Source organism: Onychostruthus taczanowskii, unplaced genomic scaffold (assembly GCF_017590055.1).
Source record: "Onychostruthus taczanowskii isolate IOZ18803 unplaced genomic scaffold, ASM1759005v1 scaffold6, whole genome shotgun sequence".
NCBI classification, from domain to species: domain Eukaryota; kingdom Metazoa; phylum Chordata; class Aves; order Passeriformes; family Passeridae; genus Onychostruthus; species Onychostruthus taczanowskii.
In genome coordinates this window covers 10480855-10497773 of record NW_024503679.1, presented here as the reverse complement: position 1 = coordinate 10497773, position 16919 = coordinate 10480855, and the positions used below count along the sequence as shown (strand labels likewise).

The 16919-nt window shown below is 40.2% G+C and overlaps 1 protein-coding gene across 7 annotated transcripts in view; it reads left to right on the top strand.

Annotated features, from left to right (window-relative positions):
- Positions 1-16073, top strand: part of ZFAND6 (zinc finger AN1-type containing 6) — a 36754-nt gene extending 20681 nt beyond the window's left edge. For 3 of the 7 annotated variants that reach the window (XM_041418377.1, XM_041418376.1, XM_041418370.1), the window contains exons 2-6: positions 4256-4425; positions 5502-5613; positions 7805-7905; positions 14378-14491; positions 15085-16073. In XM_041418377.1, the coding sequence (XP_041274311.1) occupies positions 4275-4425; positions 5502-5613; positions 7805-7905; positions 14378-14491; positions 15085-15233 (627 nt within the window). In that variant the 5' untranslated portion in view covers positions 4256-4274 and the 3' untranslated portion in view covers positions 15234-16073. The remainder of the gene's footprint in view (positions 1-4255; positions 4426-5501; positions 5614-7804; positions 7906-14377; positions 14492-15084) is intronic. The other 4 variants (XM_041418373.1, XM_041418374.1, XM_041418375.1 and 1 more) reach the window with 2 other exon arrangements.
- Positions 16074-16919: the final 846 nt, after the last annotated feature.

Sequence of the window (16919 nt, the reverse complement as noted above, 5' to 3'; positions counted from 1 at the left end):
CAGGTAATTTCAGCTGAAGTTTAGCAATTTTTAGCTAATACAGAAAGAGGGTGTTTACTCCATAATCTTCAATAAAGTAGATGCTCTGGGGTTGCACTGAGAGGAGTTGTTTAAAGGTCTTGCGCTTCCTTCTAGTCTGTTCCTTCTCATTAGGGCTTGTACGACTGGTTATACAACTATATTGTAAAGCAAAGCAGGTAATGTGCTTAAAATATTGTAAAGAGCTCTATTGTTTTGGGTTTTTTTCTTTAGGATAAATCGATTCTGCATTCAGAACAACCTTCAGAATTCATAGCATTACTGTATGAATGCTATGCAGGCACAGCTCTGGGGGAACAGGCAGAGCCCAGAGGCATTTCCAGGAGTTTGACAAGCTCCATGTTTGTTTTGTGACACCTCAAACTGAGGGGGACATACATGTAGTCATGTTGATCCCAAGACCTTGCTGTCATTTCAGCTATGAAGATGCTTCAAGTGTCATGCTGAAGCCAAGCTAGGGGAGGCCATTTTTGAAATTATGAATAGTGTACGCACTTGGGATTTATTTTACAGTAGACTTGATGCTCAGCAAGGGCTTGCTGCCCCTAGAAAGGGTTGTCCTATTTTTAGCCATGTCACTTCCTGTGCAGTGTATGTCATTTCTCTGGAGTTGATCTTCTATCAGATGAGCGAGCTCTCCAGTGCACCAGAACAAATATTTGTGTTGTTTCCATGAGCTGGCTGAGCTGATGTGGCTGCAGGCAGGGATGGGGGGCAGCAGTGGCCTGAGCTGTGGGAGCATGCCTGCCCCTCTGACATGGTTTCAGCAGTGACTGCCCACCTCCTCTGCTTTATGGGATGTTTGGGCTCGGTGATGCTGTGAGGCGTTAGGGTTTTGAAACAAAAATCATCTGAAGCTGAGCCAAGAAACGGGCTGATGGGAGGTCCCTCCCTCCCCCAAAAACATCTGCTCGGTGATCTCTCGCTGCCCGTGTTTGCTGCGGTGGGGCAGAGTCCGGCTGCTCTGCTGGTGGCAGTTTGCCTGGGGCTCGGAGTCCCCCTGGCAGCAGCGCTGTGCCATCCCTGTGTACGGGAGAGGCATGGCTCGAGTGCAGTGTCAGAACTGCCAGAACTTGGGTCTCTTTTGTTCTGTTTTCAATGCCTGGTTTTGGCTAGTGGTTCTCTTAGCAGCTCTGCTGCTGAAACGGGCATTTCCACACGTGTCTGCAGCTAGACCCTCTCTCCTGCCCAAATAGCACACACGTGACAAATGAGCTCAGAAACCAATCTGTGTTGAAACTAATTGGCAGAAGGTGGAGTGGTTGATTTTTTTTAAGTTTGATCATTTCCTTGTTTCATTTTGGTACATGTGAGCACTGAAAGGGAGGGCGAAGCATGGGAGCGCTTATTATACTGATTTGGCATTCTGTGGCTTTAGGGTTCAAATAGATGAGTTCAACCATCCCAGGAGCTTACAGGCTGCTAAAACATGTGTTGTCCCTCCTGGTCACATATGCTCCCTCACATCAACTCCAGAGGCTCTCCTGTGTTGGACTTTCTACTTGTGTTTTTGCATGTGAACTGATTGAGCTCACTGAACTGTCAGAAAACTCTGTTGGTGATGGTGCTTTCGTTTCCTGGTGTGTGTTTTTGGTCGCTCACAGCAGTAATTGTGTGGGTGAGGTGGGTTGTACCCAACTGTCCCCTTCGTAACCAACGAGCTGTTGTCTCGGTGCAAGTTCTCCTTTGACTTCATAACATTGCATCAGGTTGATCCTATCTCTTATTCATTGTATTTCTCAAATATTAGCAACCAATGAAAGATCTTCCACTTCCTGTGGCCCTTATTAAAACTCTTCAGAAGAATCCCTGGCACTTCCCCTTGGAGATTGAAGTGTTCTGGAGCCTCATGCCAGTGGCTTGTGCTTTGACTAGTGACAGGATCCACTGGTTAATGAACTTGGGAACTGGCTTAGCTGGAACTCAGGCCAGCTTTTCTTGTTTTTCATCTGGGCATCTTTGGGCACCTTTCACAGTTTGTTTATTGAATTGGAGCAGCACTTTTTTTTTTTTTTACATCCGAGTTAGAGATTGTTATTCCGTGTTTGTGTTAGCACCAGGTCCTTTCAGCAATGTTGTGTTGGAGAATATTAGCAGTGGCTGGTGCAGTTACTGAATTCCTGTGTGCTGCTTGAAGCTAATATTGAGCAGAAAGAAAATCATGGTACAATCTGGAAGTTAGTGTAGGGTTCTTTAATATGCTGCTGCCTAAAGTTAAAAGGATTAATACTGCATTGTGACATTGAATCTCTAATAGCTCTTGAAATATTCAGTTGAAAGTGTTTTTAATTAGTCTTTCAATCTTAAACATTCTATGCCAAAAGTGACTTGCATAAGGTTTCAGCTTTAAATTGGTTCTGGTTACCAAAGCACAGCAAACTCATATTCATTTGCACTTCCCTGAAATGGCTTCTCTGAAATGTTGGGCCCAGCATAAGAATTAAATTCCACATGCACTACTTGCAGTTTCATTCTGAAAGACTGTCTGGAGAAAAGCAGGAATGAAAGTGCTCTTTCAGCTACAAGTGCAGTACTTCAGCAAAAATCAAATTTAGCTGTCGTGTGAGGTCAATGGGGGCTTTGTATGTTGAAAGCAAGTGATTCTCTGTTGGGGTGGGGGAGTGTAGTCAACAGCTGAAATAAGCTTAATTGCAGGTTGAAGCTGAAAAAGATACTATCAGATTTTGGTTGTCTTCCTGCCTGTACATCTTCCTTGTCTTATATCTTGAATCCTTCCTTATCTATAAGAGTACCTTATTGCTGTGAGCAGAGGACTTGACTTGTTTCTGTGTTGCTGTTGGCTTTGTAACCCAGAGGTTCGGTCTTGGTATCAATTTCATATGTTTTGGGGAAATAAAAACAAAATGGAGTGGATGTGGGTGTGAGAGGAGATGAGATTTCTCTGGAAACAAAATAATAGGAATGTTGTTTGTGTTTGGCTTTGAATACATCTTATGTAAAAGGAAATATTTTTTACTGTGGCACTTCTTACTATGGTTTCATCTAGTTTTATAACATGGCAGTTGGTGAAGTGTTCAAGTATCTTGAAACCCCTTTCCCTCTGGATTTTTTTGTTGTTTGAAATGCATACTGGTGTTACTTGCAAGGTTGATTTTATTTTTTCAGAAATATTGCTTACCTTTGGCTTGACTTGCAAGAATTAAAATTACCTATGCTTCAGCTTATTTTTCAATAAGGAAATGGTAGACCTAAGTTGATCTTGAATTAAATATAAGTAATTTATACCTTGTGATATACCTGGTTTCTTAATGAGAGACTGTTGGGTTTTTTTCAAAATTGGTAAAAAAAGTGCAATTGTATATTTATGGAGGAGGAAAAATGGAAAATTAATTTTATCTCATGAAATGACATGTCAAAAATTATTTCCAAGTTAGACCACTTGATAACAGGAGTCTCAGAACACTGATGGAAATTGTCATTTGTTGTAATTTTCTTGTGATGTCTTACAAATATCTGTAAACTTGATTAATACAAGCCAGGGGAAAGAGAAATTATACAGTCTTTATTTAACATCCTTAAATTTGGGTTTTATAATGTGGCAACTCATATATCCTATATCTCTCAACTTATATATCTCTTACTTCTCATTTTTATTATATTTTCGCAGTGCATTTATAAATACTAGGTTGTGTACGTGGTCTAATACTTTTGCCTGTAAGGGTGATTTTCTCTTAATGTGTGAAAAATCACAATACAGGGTTTGTGGTAAGCAGTTGTGTCGTCTTTCACTAATGACGCAGTGACTAAACAGTGACGTGGATTCATGTGACTGTTGTTAATTATAATTATGCAGCAAGTAAGCCTGTGTTATCATGGCTTGTCTCTATTTTACAGTTCTCATGCACAGTGTCAGGTGTTCAGGTTTCAGCATAAGTGTCCCCCCTCCCCTAGTCCCCTTACCTGACTGCCAGAAGCAGTAATACTTCCAATATTTGATCAAATTACTTTTCTTTGTGGGGTATTTATTGACAATAAATTGGTGGGGCTGGGAGGGTAAAGCCTACATATGACAGTATTTGTGTTATTGGGCAGACTTTATAGACTTCTTGGGAAAGGGCACTGAGTTACCCACAAGGCATTTTTTTCTGGATGGTCTTTTTGCTGAGCTATAGGAAATTGCAGATTTTCAAATGTCAGCTGTAAAAGAAGGGTTTTCTCAGGCCTCTAAATGCTGGGTTGTGTGTATCAATTTCAGGTTTATAGAAGAAGGGAGAATGGCTCAAGAAACTAACCGTAGCCAAGTGCCTATGCTTTGTTCCACTGGCTGCGGATTTTACGGGAATCCTCGCACAAATGGCATGTGTTCAGTGTGCTACAAAGAACACCTTCAAAGGCAGAACAGTAATGGTAGAATTAGCCCTCCTGGTAAGTAACCCCAGCACACTTGTGGGTGGGTGTGTGTGTGTGTGTCAACAGCTCAACCTGACACAGCGGGCAGCAGCCTCCTGGCCATGTCCAGATACTGATTGTTGGAGCATTAGTGCAAACCATTTCATTCCAGCATCTTACCTTTTGGAATGAGCTTGGATGGGGTGCTCATCACGTAATTGTGTTGCCACTAATCTGCTCAGAAGTAGACTCTCACTAATACCTTTTGTATTCATTTGAGTATTTCTGATTTGAAATTATAAAAACGCAGAAAAAACACTATATTTTTGCTGAAATTACTGACAGAGATAGGATTGAGTTTGGGAAATGTTTGTGAAGGGCATTTTAAATACAGGTGTTTTACCTCTGTACCTCTCATTCTAAAGGATTATTAACCTGTAAACACTTGACAGTGATGCCTTTTCCTGTTGAAGGCCTTCAGGGGCTTTTGTGGACATCTTTCCATAACTGCCCCTGAAGGCCTTTAAGGAAAGATCTGTTCTTATATTATCTCCTTACTAAAATTATCTCGAGTTTCATTTCCAGGTTGGGAAAAGGCAACTATGGTTTCTCCTTAACTTCTTATACTTTCTGTTCTTTTTGGCCCAGTGCCCTGTGTACTGTTGTCTTTCCTTCAACCTGACCTTTTAAGCAGAAGCAATATCTTCTATTGAAATCTGGGGATCTGGGTTCTACATGTTCAAAATACATCTGGAGTTGGCTTTAGGATGTTATACTGGTGTTCCCCCAGATCTGTCTTGGTTTTTTAAAGGAAACACCAGCTTCTCATGTCAGAGTAGAGCAGTTTATGCTGAGAAAGCTGCTCATAGGTGGTTTAATTAGTAAAAAATAGTAATTGCTTTAAAACTCCAGCTTAAATTTTCTGCAGTGTGAGTTTTGGGAGCCTGGGGCCAAACATAATTACTTTTTTGTGAAATTACGTTTTCTTATGGTGTAGGTAGATTCCATTACTCTCCTGGTTGGTGTTGTAGGGGTCAAAGAGTAAATGCAGTGTGTAACTTTTGCCATCCCAGGAAGCAGCATAACTCATTTTCCCTGGGTGTGTCTTGCAGCAGCCTCTGTCAGTAGTATCACCGAGTCCTTACCGGTCCAGTGCACAGAGGGCAGTGCCCAGGAAACTCAGTCCACTTTAGATTCTACATCGACTCCATCTATGCAGCCAAGGTAAGGTGCTTCAGTCTGCTCTGTGTCTTTACAGAAAAATCTCTGTCAAAATGATTAAATGAAGTGTGCTGATCCTGCATAATTAAATGCTGGAACCGGGATTAGGAAAAGGCTAAGATTTCAGTGCTAACTTTAAAGCATGGGATCTCGGGGTGAATGCTAGCAGATCTCTGTGCTTCATCTGGCATTCAAATGGAAATTTGTCTTTAGAGTTTAGCTTCAAATAGAAGTTGTCAGTTGCTGTTCTACAGAGATTTGTCTGGCTGCTCTTCTGCTTCCTCAACTTGTAGTTGTACATTTACCAAAGGAGAGCTCTTCTCATCCTAGAAATTTGAAGATTTTGTAAAATGGCAGGGAGCTGTTTACAAGAGCTCTCATAAATAAATGTATGATAATGTGTTAACGAGCCAGTTGCTTTGCAAGAAGTGGAGAATACTGGAACTGGGTAAAGACACCAGTCTTGGTACAATTTGTGCTACTGAACGGATCTCTTATTAAATTAGTAATTTCCATCTGGGTTATTCAAGGATAATATCCTCTTATAAATCACTCAGACTTACTAAGTGTTCTCCATTTGTAAAAGCTAAATATTTGTGTATATTTAGTGGCTCCATTTCAGTTTAGAATGACACAACCAACGACAACTTAAGCGCTTTGGAAAATGTTTGAGTGAAAGGTGTTAGTGTGTTATATACTATGGAAGTTAAACTTGCAGTAATACTCATTTCAACTTTTCTTTAAAAAAATGAATGTAGTAAAACACAGGCCAAGGGCGATTTCAGCAGTTACTGCTGACTGATTCTGCTCAGACTTTTCTGCTCCCTAGCTTTTTATAGGAGGTGTTATCTCATGCTTGGATCCTGCATATGAACTGAGAGCTAGGTGCCATGCTTGATGCTATATTTAGTCTTTCCATTCTGAGGTTTATAGTTGGGGTAGAAAATACATATCTTACCCTGAAACAACTCTTCTGGTGTGTGTAAAAAAAAAAAAAAAAAACAAAGTTCATCCAGGTCAATGCACAGATGTGAACCAATTACAGTGCCTTGCCTTTGTTCTCTCACAACTTCAAAAAAAAAAAAAAGTTAATCCAGGTCAATGCGCAGATGTGAACCAATTACAGTGCCTTGCCTTTGTTCTCTCACAACTTCAGTAAAACCATAGAAGAATAGAAGTACCTCACTGATCACTGGCTTGATTACTGGCTGCACGAGAAAGGAGTGGGTGGTTGCTCTTGGACTTGCACTTGAAAAAAATCAGTGTCTCTTGCTTGGGTTTTTGCTTTCAAAATAAAATAAGCAGGAATTCAACTTTGGTCTCTGGAAATATCTCAGACTTAGGATACTCTGAGGACAGATGAAATCAATTGACAATGCCCTTTTGTAGGTGGCCAGACTGGCAGTTCAAGACCTACATGCAATTCTTGACAATTAAAATTGCAACTCCAGTGCTCCTGTTGTGCCATGGAGTGCTGGTTCATGGCCTGCTGGATAATCTGGTTTTTCCCTTCAGAGTGAATCCCTCAGTGGAAAGGAAGAAAAAAAATGCAAATGAGATAGTGCAACCTCTTGCTTGGGACTTGAGCTCTGTCTTGTTCCACAGGAGAGCTGCTGGATGAGCAGCTTGGCTGGGAGTCATGGCCAGTGTTGAATTCTCTCTCTAAACTGCTCAGGGTGTTCATTTGTTGTGTGTTCAGCCATGCTATGACTTAGCAGTATGGCTGAATGGTTGGGAAGTTTAGCCTGCACCACTTTACACAGTGAAAATCCAAGGGGTTCTGTGTGCAGCTGCTGCAGCTTTATTACTGGAAACATTGACATGCTGCAATTTTCTCGTTCGTATCTCCAGAAACTATCTCCCCTACAATTATCTTTCTGACTTCTGTTATAAAGATCCTTGCATCCTGAATGCTGCATTGTTGCTTCTGTGTGGAACAATTATATGCCAAACCACCCAAAATATTTTTCCTTTTTTATAGTGGAACTGTTTTGTTGCATTCAGTATGAGTTTAAAAAAAAATGTTTACCTTTTGTGTCAGTTCAGAGTGTAGCAGTTTTAAGTGGTTACAGAAACAACTTCAGAGTGAAATGTTCTGGGATACCTTCTCATCAAGATGTGCCCTAATGTATCTCTTACAGGAAAGGAATGTGAGAATGCATATTAAAAATAATATTCTTCTTTTGCCTCTCAGCCCTGTGTCCAGTCAGTCACTTTTAACAGAATCTGTAGCATCATCCCAAGCGGATAGTACGGCTGTGGACAAAACAGTACCTGAGACAGAAGAGTTGCAAGGTTGGTGCCTAGTTTTCGGTGACAGAACTTATGAATAATGCTTTTTAAACTTTGGCTGTTCTTAATACACTCCTGTTCAAACATGTCTGATTCTCAAACCCAAATACTCTGTGAAATCAGAAGGCAAAATGAGAATAAAGTTTCTTTTCTTAAATGGCAAGTGAAACTGAAACCTTCTGTTTAATTGGTGATGTCAGTGTCTGCCATAAACTTAATTGGTGTTGGAAATGCACATCATAAATCAACACACTGTTCTGTCTCTATGCCATGGTTGTTACATCTGAGTAGAGTTTTGGTATCTGTTACTTCTCAGAGTGACTATTTACAGCACATATCAGAAGTTTCAGCAAATCAGAAGGCAAAATGAGAATAAAGTTTCTTTTCTTAAATGGCAAGTGAAACTGAAACCTTCTGTTTAATTGGTGATGTCAGTGTCTGCCATAAACTTAATTGGTGTTGGAAATGCACATCATAAATCAACACACTGTTCTGTCTCTATGCCATGGTTGTTACATCTGAGTAGAGTTTTGGTATCTGTTACTTCTCAGAGCATGTTTGTGGTAGAGGGTGTTTGATATAGCCATTGCCAGAACAGGGTCAGTATCTTTTATAAACAGGAAACACCTATAAAAGAACCTTTCACCTCTGAACTGTAGTGGTGTAAGATTTTGAACTACTGAAATTCACTTTATCAAATCTAAAATTACCAAACCACAGGCTATATTTTGCTTGAAGGACAGTGGCTGAGTGGGTTAACTATATTGGCCTAAAATATAGGTCCTTCTTGCTGGTACAATGTAAAGTTCCTTTTCACTTTTTTTCTTGTTTTCTATGTGCAGACTTTCAGAGCTTAAGACTAAAAAATGTTTAATGGTATTTCTTAGGAAATACAAAAATACCAGGTAGTATACAAAATGTGCTCAGACTGGTAACCTATAGGCGCTATAAAAGGTATTTAAAGGTAAGTCAGTAAGTATTCTGCCTTCTGCTAAGGCAGTTTTAGTGGGGAGGATTATTTTTCTGTGGACTAGTCTAAACATAGAAGTGTGGGTTTTTTTACAGATACAACTTGTAATTCCACTTAAACATTCTAGATATTAGTTCTTTGATACCAGAGATACAGTCAAAGTTTTGCTTCTCAGATACATTTCTAAACCTGACCTGTCCCTTTCTGTAGGATGGAATATGAGAGTCATTAGTCAGCTACTGCTGAGTAAGGCCATCTCCTTGGTTAAAAAACTTGGGAGAAAAGCTTTTAATTCCATTTTTTACCACTTTTACTAATCTTTGAGATGTCAATTGTTAGAAACATGCTTGTTCTTGAAAAGATACATTCTAGAGATTTTCAGTGGAGCCTTTTAGGAAGTTTGTGTTCTGGAGCTGAGAGCTCTTGTCTCAGTTTTGACAGTGCACCTACTGGCTTTTCAGTGGGAGACAGAGGGAGTACTTTACTTTATTGACCCTGCACTGAGGTGTCTTGGGCCTGTGAAAAGACTTTTCCCAGCAAGTTATCAGAGGCATGTCTCTCTTCTTACACACTTGGATAAATTTATTCTCCTTATGAGAAGATAAGAGGTTTCTCAACCAGAAGCTTTTAATTTAGGGATGTATCTGCAGAATCAATGTATATCAGCTGTTTAGGTTACTCAGCTGTGTCTTCTGTCCTTTTCTTTGTACCCTCATTTCTAAACTAAGAACATCACCAGCATGTAGTTGCAGTTCTAAATTACCATCCCTATTTATAACTCTCTGGCAAGGTCAGCCTTACTTCCTTAAGAGTTCCTTCTGTGTTGTCCCTTGACTGAAAATTATAGGAAATGTAGTGTTTCCAGTTTTAAAGCATTTTGATTTGAAAACGTAAGTTTGGAAGGAAAGCAGCTTAGAATGGATGCTGAAAGGGATTTCACTGAATTGCTGTCACAGTTGTGCATCCTGAAGTTTCTTTTTTTTTTATTTTAATTTTAGGTTGCTGACAAGCATGTTATACAGACATGTGAATCCAAGGGGTTTTTTTTTAGCATTGCCTAAGTTTCTAACATTTAGGAAAAAAATAATTCACAGCAATGTTAGTTGGTCCCAGAGTGAAGTTTGTCTAATAGTGCTTCTGTTGATGTAGGGGAACAGGAGAAATAAAGTCAGTATTTATTTTGATAAAACCTTGCCTTGTGGGAATGTCTGTTCTGGGGCGAGTTGTTCTGTGCTGCTGGTGTAAGTTAATGTATTGTGTTCAGCTGAGGTCCCCTTAACTTGCCATTTAACAAAAATTACCAGGCTACACAAGATTGAATGAAGGACTGGGTGAATAATTAAGCTTTCTTCGATTACTGTTATTACTTTTCTAAAGCAGACAGATAAATGAGACTCAAGCTGCTTGCAACACAGTCCTTGCTGTTTGCAGTCAAGCTAAAACTACAAAGGGATAAAATTCCCAAAGAGCAGGTCAGATTTTTGGTTGGATTTATGCATTGCAGAAGAAATAGAGGAAAACTCTAGAATATGTTAAAAAGTGTAGACTTTAGAGCTAGTGTTTGTATGATGATGCTTATGGAACTGTGCAAAAGTCCAGATGCTCTAAGATATGGACTAATAGAGTTTTTTTAACTTTAATGTTCTTAAATACCATGAACATGCCATTAAAGATGACCTAAAATGAAACTCATTAAGTACAGTTCAGCTTTTCTAGCAGCTTTCTTCTATTCTGAACATCTCTCCAAGTCATTTTAATTACCTCGTGGGCTATTGTGCCTTTTGCTCAACATGATGGCCCTGTTAGGATTAGCCAGTCAGGATTCCTGATTTGTTAGCCAGAGGATTAACAGGGCTGCCTCCAGGCAAGCCTGCAAGCAGGTGAAGAGGTGCTTCACTTCCCTGGGGTAAAGGAGTTAAAACCATCCGGGTTAGGATTCGTGCTTGTGGTTCAGGGAGGATTTTAAAGGTAAATGAAGCTTGTCAGGGAAGGCAGGAGAACTCCACCACAAACATTATGAAGCTCCTACAACTGAAGAACATCGGGGTAAAAGTATAAATCCAATTAATGGATGGATTCAGCCCCTCTGAGGCTGAAAACTTCTGAGAATGAAAACAGCCTCTGTGATTTTCAAGCTTGTTGTGATTTGGAGAGGAGCATGTACTATTAGTATTGCAAAATGCCATCACTCACGTCATGTGGTGTGGTTATTATTTGAAAAACCAAAGTACAAAGTTAGGTTGGATTAACTGTCTAAAAGGCTGTTCTGAATTAAGTCACCTGATTTTGTGCATATCTGGATTTTAGTGAGGTTAAACAGAAGTCCAAACTTAAAAACTTGATATTAAAACAATTAGGTTGCTACAGAATTTTATGCTGGGGTTACTTGAACCTAAGGTGAATGCAGTCGAGCTAATGGCTTCAGCTTCAGTGGGCCTTACCAGGGTGGGCTCAGTAGACAGTACTAGAAAGGAATTGATGGATGCTGCTCACTTTTGTGATAGTACCAGGGACTCAGAGGTAGAGTATAATTTTGATACAAGTGTATCAAATAATACAGGATATCATGGTACACTGGGTGAATGCACCAGGGAGAGAGCCAACACTCATCAGAAAGACTTTAAACTAAATTCTGTGGGTGAGTGTGCTCTTACTTAATTTGCCACTTCCTAACATTTAAACAGTGTATTTTAGGCGGATTATGTCAGTTTAAAATGTTTGCAAGTAGTGATGTTTTCCTTTGGATTAACTTCACATTTCACTCCTCTGGAGGTGTGGGGGTTCTTCTTACTAGCCCTAGTGAAATGCTCTTCAGAAGTAAATGTAGCTTTTCATGCTCTTCTGTAGGAATGAGAAACCTTTTTCTTTTAAAATCTCTGCCCAGTAGTGCAGGGGTGATGGATGTAAAGCATCGAGAGAGAGAACAGGTTGGGTGTCTGCTGCACACACAGAGCTGTGTTGTGCCTGCAGGGGTGCAGAGGCTGGAGTGCATTTTGTCATGTGGCTGCTGTTTTTGTGCTCAGTCAGAGCACACTGAAGCTCAGGCAGGGGTTTGCACAGGCAAAGCAATAGGAAAAGCTCATGCCTTTAGGAGAAAATCCAGGCTCTGCTTGTTTTGGTCAGCTAGGAACATGTTCTGTAAATCAGGGGACTTCTAGTGACCAGCCCAACTTGTCAGCTCCAGAAATATGATTGTGTTTATGCTTTACTCCTTTTTGGTTAGTTGGCAGCTTTTAGTGGTGCTGCCAGGGCTTCTGTTCTTTGGCTACAGGCAGGGCTGGGGCTGGGGGAAGGGATGACTTGGTTCAAGGAAGGCAGGCAGCAGCATCTTGGAATCCAGGTGAAGTCCAGCAGTTGGGAGTGGCTCCAAGCTGGGCACTATTGCATCTTACCTGGCTGTGTTCTGCTGTGGTCATCACTGGTAGCTTATAGACTGAATAGTGGCACTTGGTCATCTAAAGTGGTTGGGAATTTGTGATTATCATTGAGGATTTTGGTTCAAATCTCTAGCTTCTATTCAAAAGCAAATTGAGACCTAAAATTTGTGGTTACTACAGTAGATACAAAGTGACTTGTGGTGCAGTAGAAGAATCTTCCCACTCAGTTCTACAGTGAGCAGCAGCTCTTAAGTATTTTTAAACCTTTTTAATGTGAGAGCCATACGCACAAAGAAAATGTATGTAAGGGTGTATGAGAGCCTTGTTATGCAGGGAATAGTGCCAATTTTTCCTAAATTTAGCTAATAGTTACAGAGGCTCTTAGTGACACTTAGATTGAGGTAACTGGATTTTGCTACAACAGGAAATGCAAGCTGGAGAATGTTGGCTCATGGCATGACTATGTCTTAATGAATTAATAAAGACTGCAATATCTGTTTTGTGTAAAACTACACAAGCTCATTTGAGTAAGTCTTAACCCCTTCTGGTACTTACCTCACGTCTTTTAGTCCTTGCTGATTCTAGAACCAAGGTATCTTGCAATCCTTTTGATATTATGCCCACTCAGAAATGTGCCCTTTAACAACCATTTAAAGCCATTGAACTTCTTTTTTCTTTGCAAACTATGAATTGTTATAAATTTCAGGACAAAGAGAAGCTCTGCTTGTAACATAGATGGTGACCGAGAGGGATTTAATAGACCATGTATAAAAGTATCTTCTCTAGATTAGTCTGTGGAATATACTGTCCCCTCAGGCAAAGTCTTTGCTGGTGATCAGGTATCTTGCTATCCATTGATGTTGCTTAGTACAATGTTTTGATACGTAGCAAAAGTGATGAGTGCCCTTTCCTTTAAAAAAAAAAAATCAATCAGAATAGCGGCACTTGAAAAACCCCACTGGATTTGTCATGCAGAAGAGCTGTCAGCTGGTGAAGAGCTAACACAGAACTGCATCTGACAGTCCCTGACAAAGAAAAGTCCAGCTGCACGGAGATGCCTGCAGCTTTTTCCCTGACAGATGTCTGAGCTTGCTGCTGTATTCCCTTCCTTACAGCACTGGTTCTAGCTCTGCTTCCATCCACACTCCTCCCAGCTGGAGCTTGCTTTTTTTCTTTGCTGCAAATACTCCCAACTTCTGTGTATCTTAGTCACTGGAGACTTGTCCTGCTGTGATCCAGCTATGTCTGGTAGGCAGAGGTTGGCTCTTAGCCCTTCTTGAAATGAAGTTGGGTTTTTTCATTTCTGTTTCTGCTTTGTAATGTAAGGAATGTGCAAATACTTGAGGAAAACCAGCCAACTTCTATTTTTACCTGACTCAGGCAAATACTACTATTACTTCTTCATACTCTCCCACACAACCTGTAACCTGTTTCTTTTAGAACTGAGAGAACACTAAAGTAGGTTGAAAGATGCCTTAGGAGAAATATCTTTAAAATCAGGTTTTTATTGCTTCCTTCTGGGCTCCAGTGCAGTGTAGTTCCACCCTATAAGTCTGGGTCTCTTGAGCTGGTGTTTCTCACCCCAGGTAGTGACTTATGGCCTGTGTAGGCTTTTTCCAGGTGTGCTAGAGCAGCGGCATCACAGTGGTAGAAATTATTCTGAAACACTGTGTTTTGTGTGGCCTCCATGTTGCAGTCTTCAGCAAAAATAATGTTGATTCAGGATTTCAAAGAGGGTGTTTGGCTCAACTGATCCTGTTACATGGAGTGCTTCTTGCAAGCAGATTTTGGGAGCTGGGCAAGTAACACTGTGGGGAAACACTTGGCTGTTGTTCTTCCTGGATCTGACAGTGCTGAATCTTGCTGTTAAACCTAATGTTCATTGTTTTGGTTGTTTTTGTGGTATTTTCAAGCATTTGGTGAGTTCTTTTCTTACATTATATTGAAAGTCTAGAAGGAGGGAGTTCCAGACTCTGCGGAGGGACCAGTGCATGACTGCAGACTTCAGACATGGAAGCTGCAGCAAAATGGCCAAATGTGCAGCATGGGCTTTAGATCATTGTAGGACTCAAAAAGAGAGAGACAGACTTTTTTTCTCCACTGTTCTTACTAACTTTTTAAATGTCAGCTTCAGTGTCAGAGAATGCAGAGCCTACACCTGAAGAACAGGACAAGTCGCTTGACAAACCAAAACAGAAAAAGAATCGTTGTTTCATGTGCAGGAAGAAGGTTGGACTGACTGGTAAGAAATACTGATTTCACTTTCCTTAGGCTTGTTTAGGCTTTGGCTCTTTGAAATGCTATCTTAAAGGGAAAATGGGGCATGGTCATTTGATATTGGTTTGGAATAACAGTCAAAGGTGCTTTCAGCTGACTCTTACTAGATTAGTCACTCATGTATCATTTTGTTTTTCAGCCTCCTGTCTTAAAGTGAAGTTCATAATCCAAATTACTTCCTTTTGGAAGTCTCCTTAGCTAAGGAATTGGATGGTAGTTTGCTGTCATTCACTAGCCATCTTTGCAGTGGTTCAGTGAAAGGGCCTGAGTTCTGGAGGGTGAAGATTCATAAACAAGGCAAAAGAGCAGGAGTTCTCTAGGAATGTTCTGTGCTAGAGTGTCATGCAAAAAGGTGGAATGGTCAAGTCAAATCTTGCTGTAATCACTTTAAAATGTATTACTGTTGGTTCTTATGCTTTCTGCAGCAGAGGCTCTTTGGCTGATTGATTGCCACTGGTGACTGAGATTTACTGCTAGTGAGTGAACACATTCAGGATTTAAAGCAAACCAGTGCAATTATGAATGTTGAAATGTCTAAGCTGCTGTTTCTGTCCACAGGGTTCGAGTGCCGGTGTGGGAACGTTTACTGTGGAATGCACCGTTACTCAGATGTACACAGTTGCTCTTACAATTACAAAGCTGATGCTGCTGAGAAAATCAGAAAAGAGAATCCTGTAGTTGTTGGGGAAAAGATCCAGAAGATCTGAACTGCTGCTTCTGCTGGAATACAAAAATCTTCTGACCATCTGCAGATTAAATTGACTTGAGCTTTTTTCCTTAGTCATCAGGAACGTAGAGCAGTGTATCTTGCCTAGACCTTTTAATCATGCATGTCATCAGATGAATAGATCTTTTTGTTTTCGTTTTTTTTGTTTTGAAAATGACTCTGAACATTATTTTCATTGCAGTTTTCTGTGGCTGAAGACTTAAGTAAACTTTACAAGTATTATCCTTTAAGATCATTTTAATTTTAGTTGAGTGCAGAGGGCTTTTATAACAAACATGGAGAAAATATTGGAGGGCTGTGCTTTTCCAGGATAAAACATGCATGCGTTAACTTTGCAGTTTATTTTCTTGTTGTATATAGCTTTTCTCTGCAGCACAATTTCCTTTTTTTTTTTTTTTTATTGATAATGCCTTGTATGGCACAACTAGTTATCAGTAACTGAATGTATTTTAATCATTATGGCTGCTTCTGGTTTTTTTTCCCCATTAACGAGAGGTTATACATGTTCGCATATTAGCTTGTTTGCACCCTCTACCTATTTATGTATGAATCATTTGTAATGAGAGTGTGTGCTGAGATTGTGTGGGGTTTTTTGTTGTTTTCTTTTTTTTTAAATTGGGGTTTGTTTTTGTGTGCGTGGGGGGAAGGCTGTATGCACTTCATTGACTGCAGTTTTCATTGGGATTACATCCATCAGTTTGTCTGTACACAAATATGAAGAATGATCTGAAGTACCTGTGCTGTATTTATGTTTATCCACGTCTTAACTTTGATTAAATAAAATTTAAAAAAATCCGAGCCCCTGTGGCTGTCACTGGCATATGTAAGTTGGATTTCTCTTGCTTTATTTCAATGGAGACCTTCCATTGGTGATTCCTTTACTTAAAGTGTATTCATTTACAGCTACCACGTGTTTCCCAATGCCAATTAAATTCTGATGGGTTTTTTATTTTTTCACCTGTAACTACCAGAGACACTGCAGCTTCCAGACCTTGACTGTTGATTTTAAAATTCAGAATGCTCTTAAAAAGCTATGGCTGGCAATTAGTAGATAAAGCAGTACATTTAGGATATAAACTGTGCAGCAAAAGGAGCTTTCTCTGGTGGTAACAGAAAGTCATCTGCAAGAATGAATAATAAATGAAGTAGCTTGTGCTTGCAGAAATGGCCTAACCACAATCTACAAAGCACATGGAGTTTATAGTAAAGGAAGGAAGGAATAAATAACTTACTGGCAAGTTTCAATAATGGTCTGCCTTATCATGGGTCAGAGAGCCTGTATTTCCTCAAAGCATTTGCTAAACTTCCTCTTACACAGCACAGGGCATGGAAGAGCAGCAGTGTCACCTTTGGTGGATGTTTCTGTTTGCTTTCCTCTTTGCTGCTACTTCCCTATTCTCTAATCCTTCTCACTTTGAGTTCTTCCCTGTTTCTGGTCTCTCTCTTTTCCTTTTCTCTCTCCTGTGTGCCCTCCTGACCAATCTGCCTTTCACCTTTCATCTCTGCTTCTGGGCCAAGCAGAGAGAACACACCATAGAGTTCACAAGGTGGGGGGAAACCTTGTGTGGTTGTGTGTTCTGGTGCCTGAAAGAAGGAAAGGTACAAGAAAAGCATTCACATACTTCCTGTCTCTTGTATAATCTTACATTTAGACTGGATGTCCACC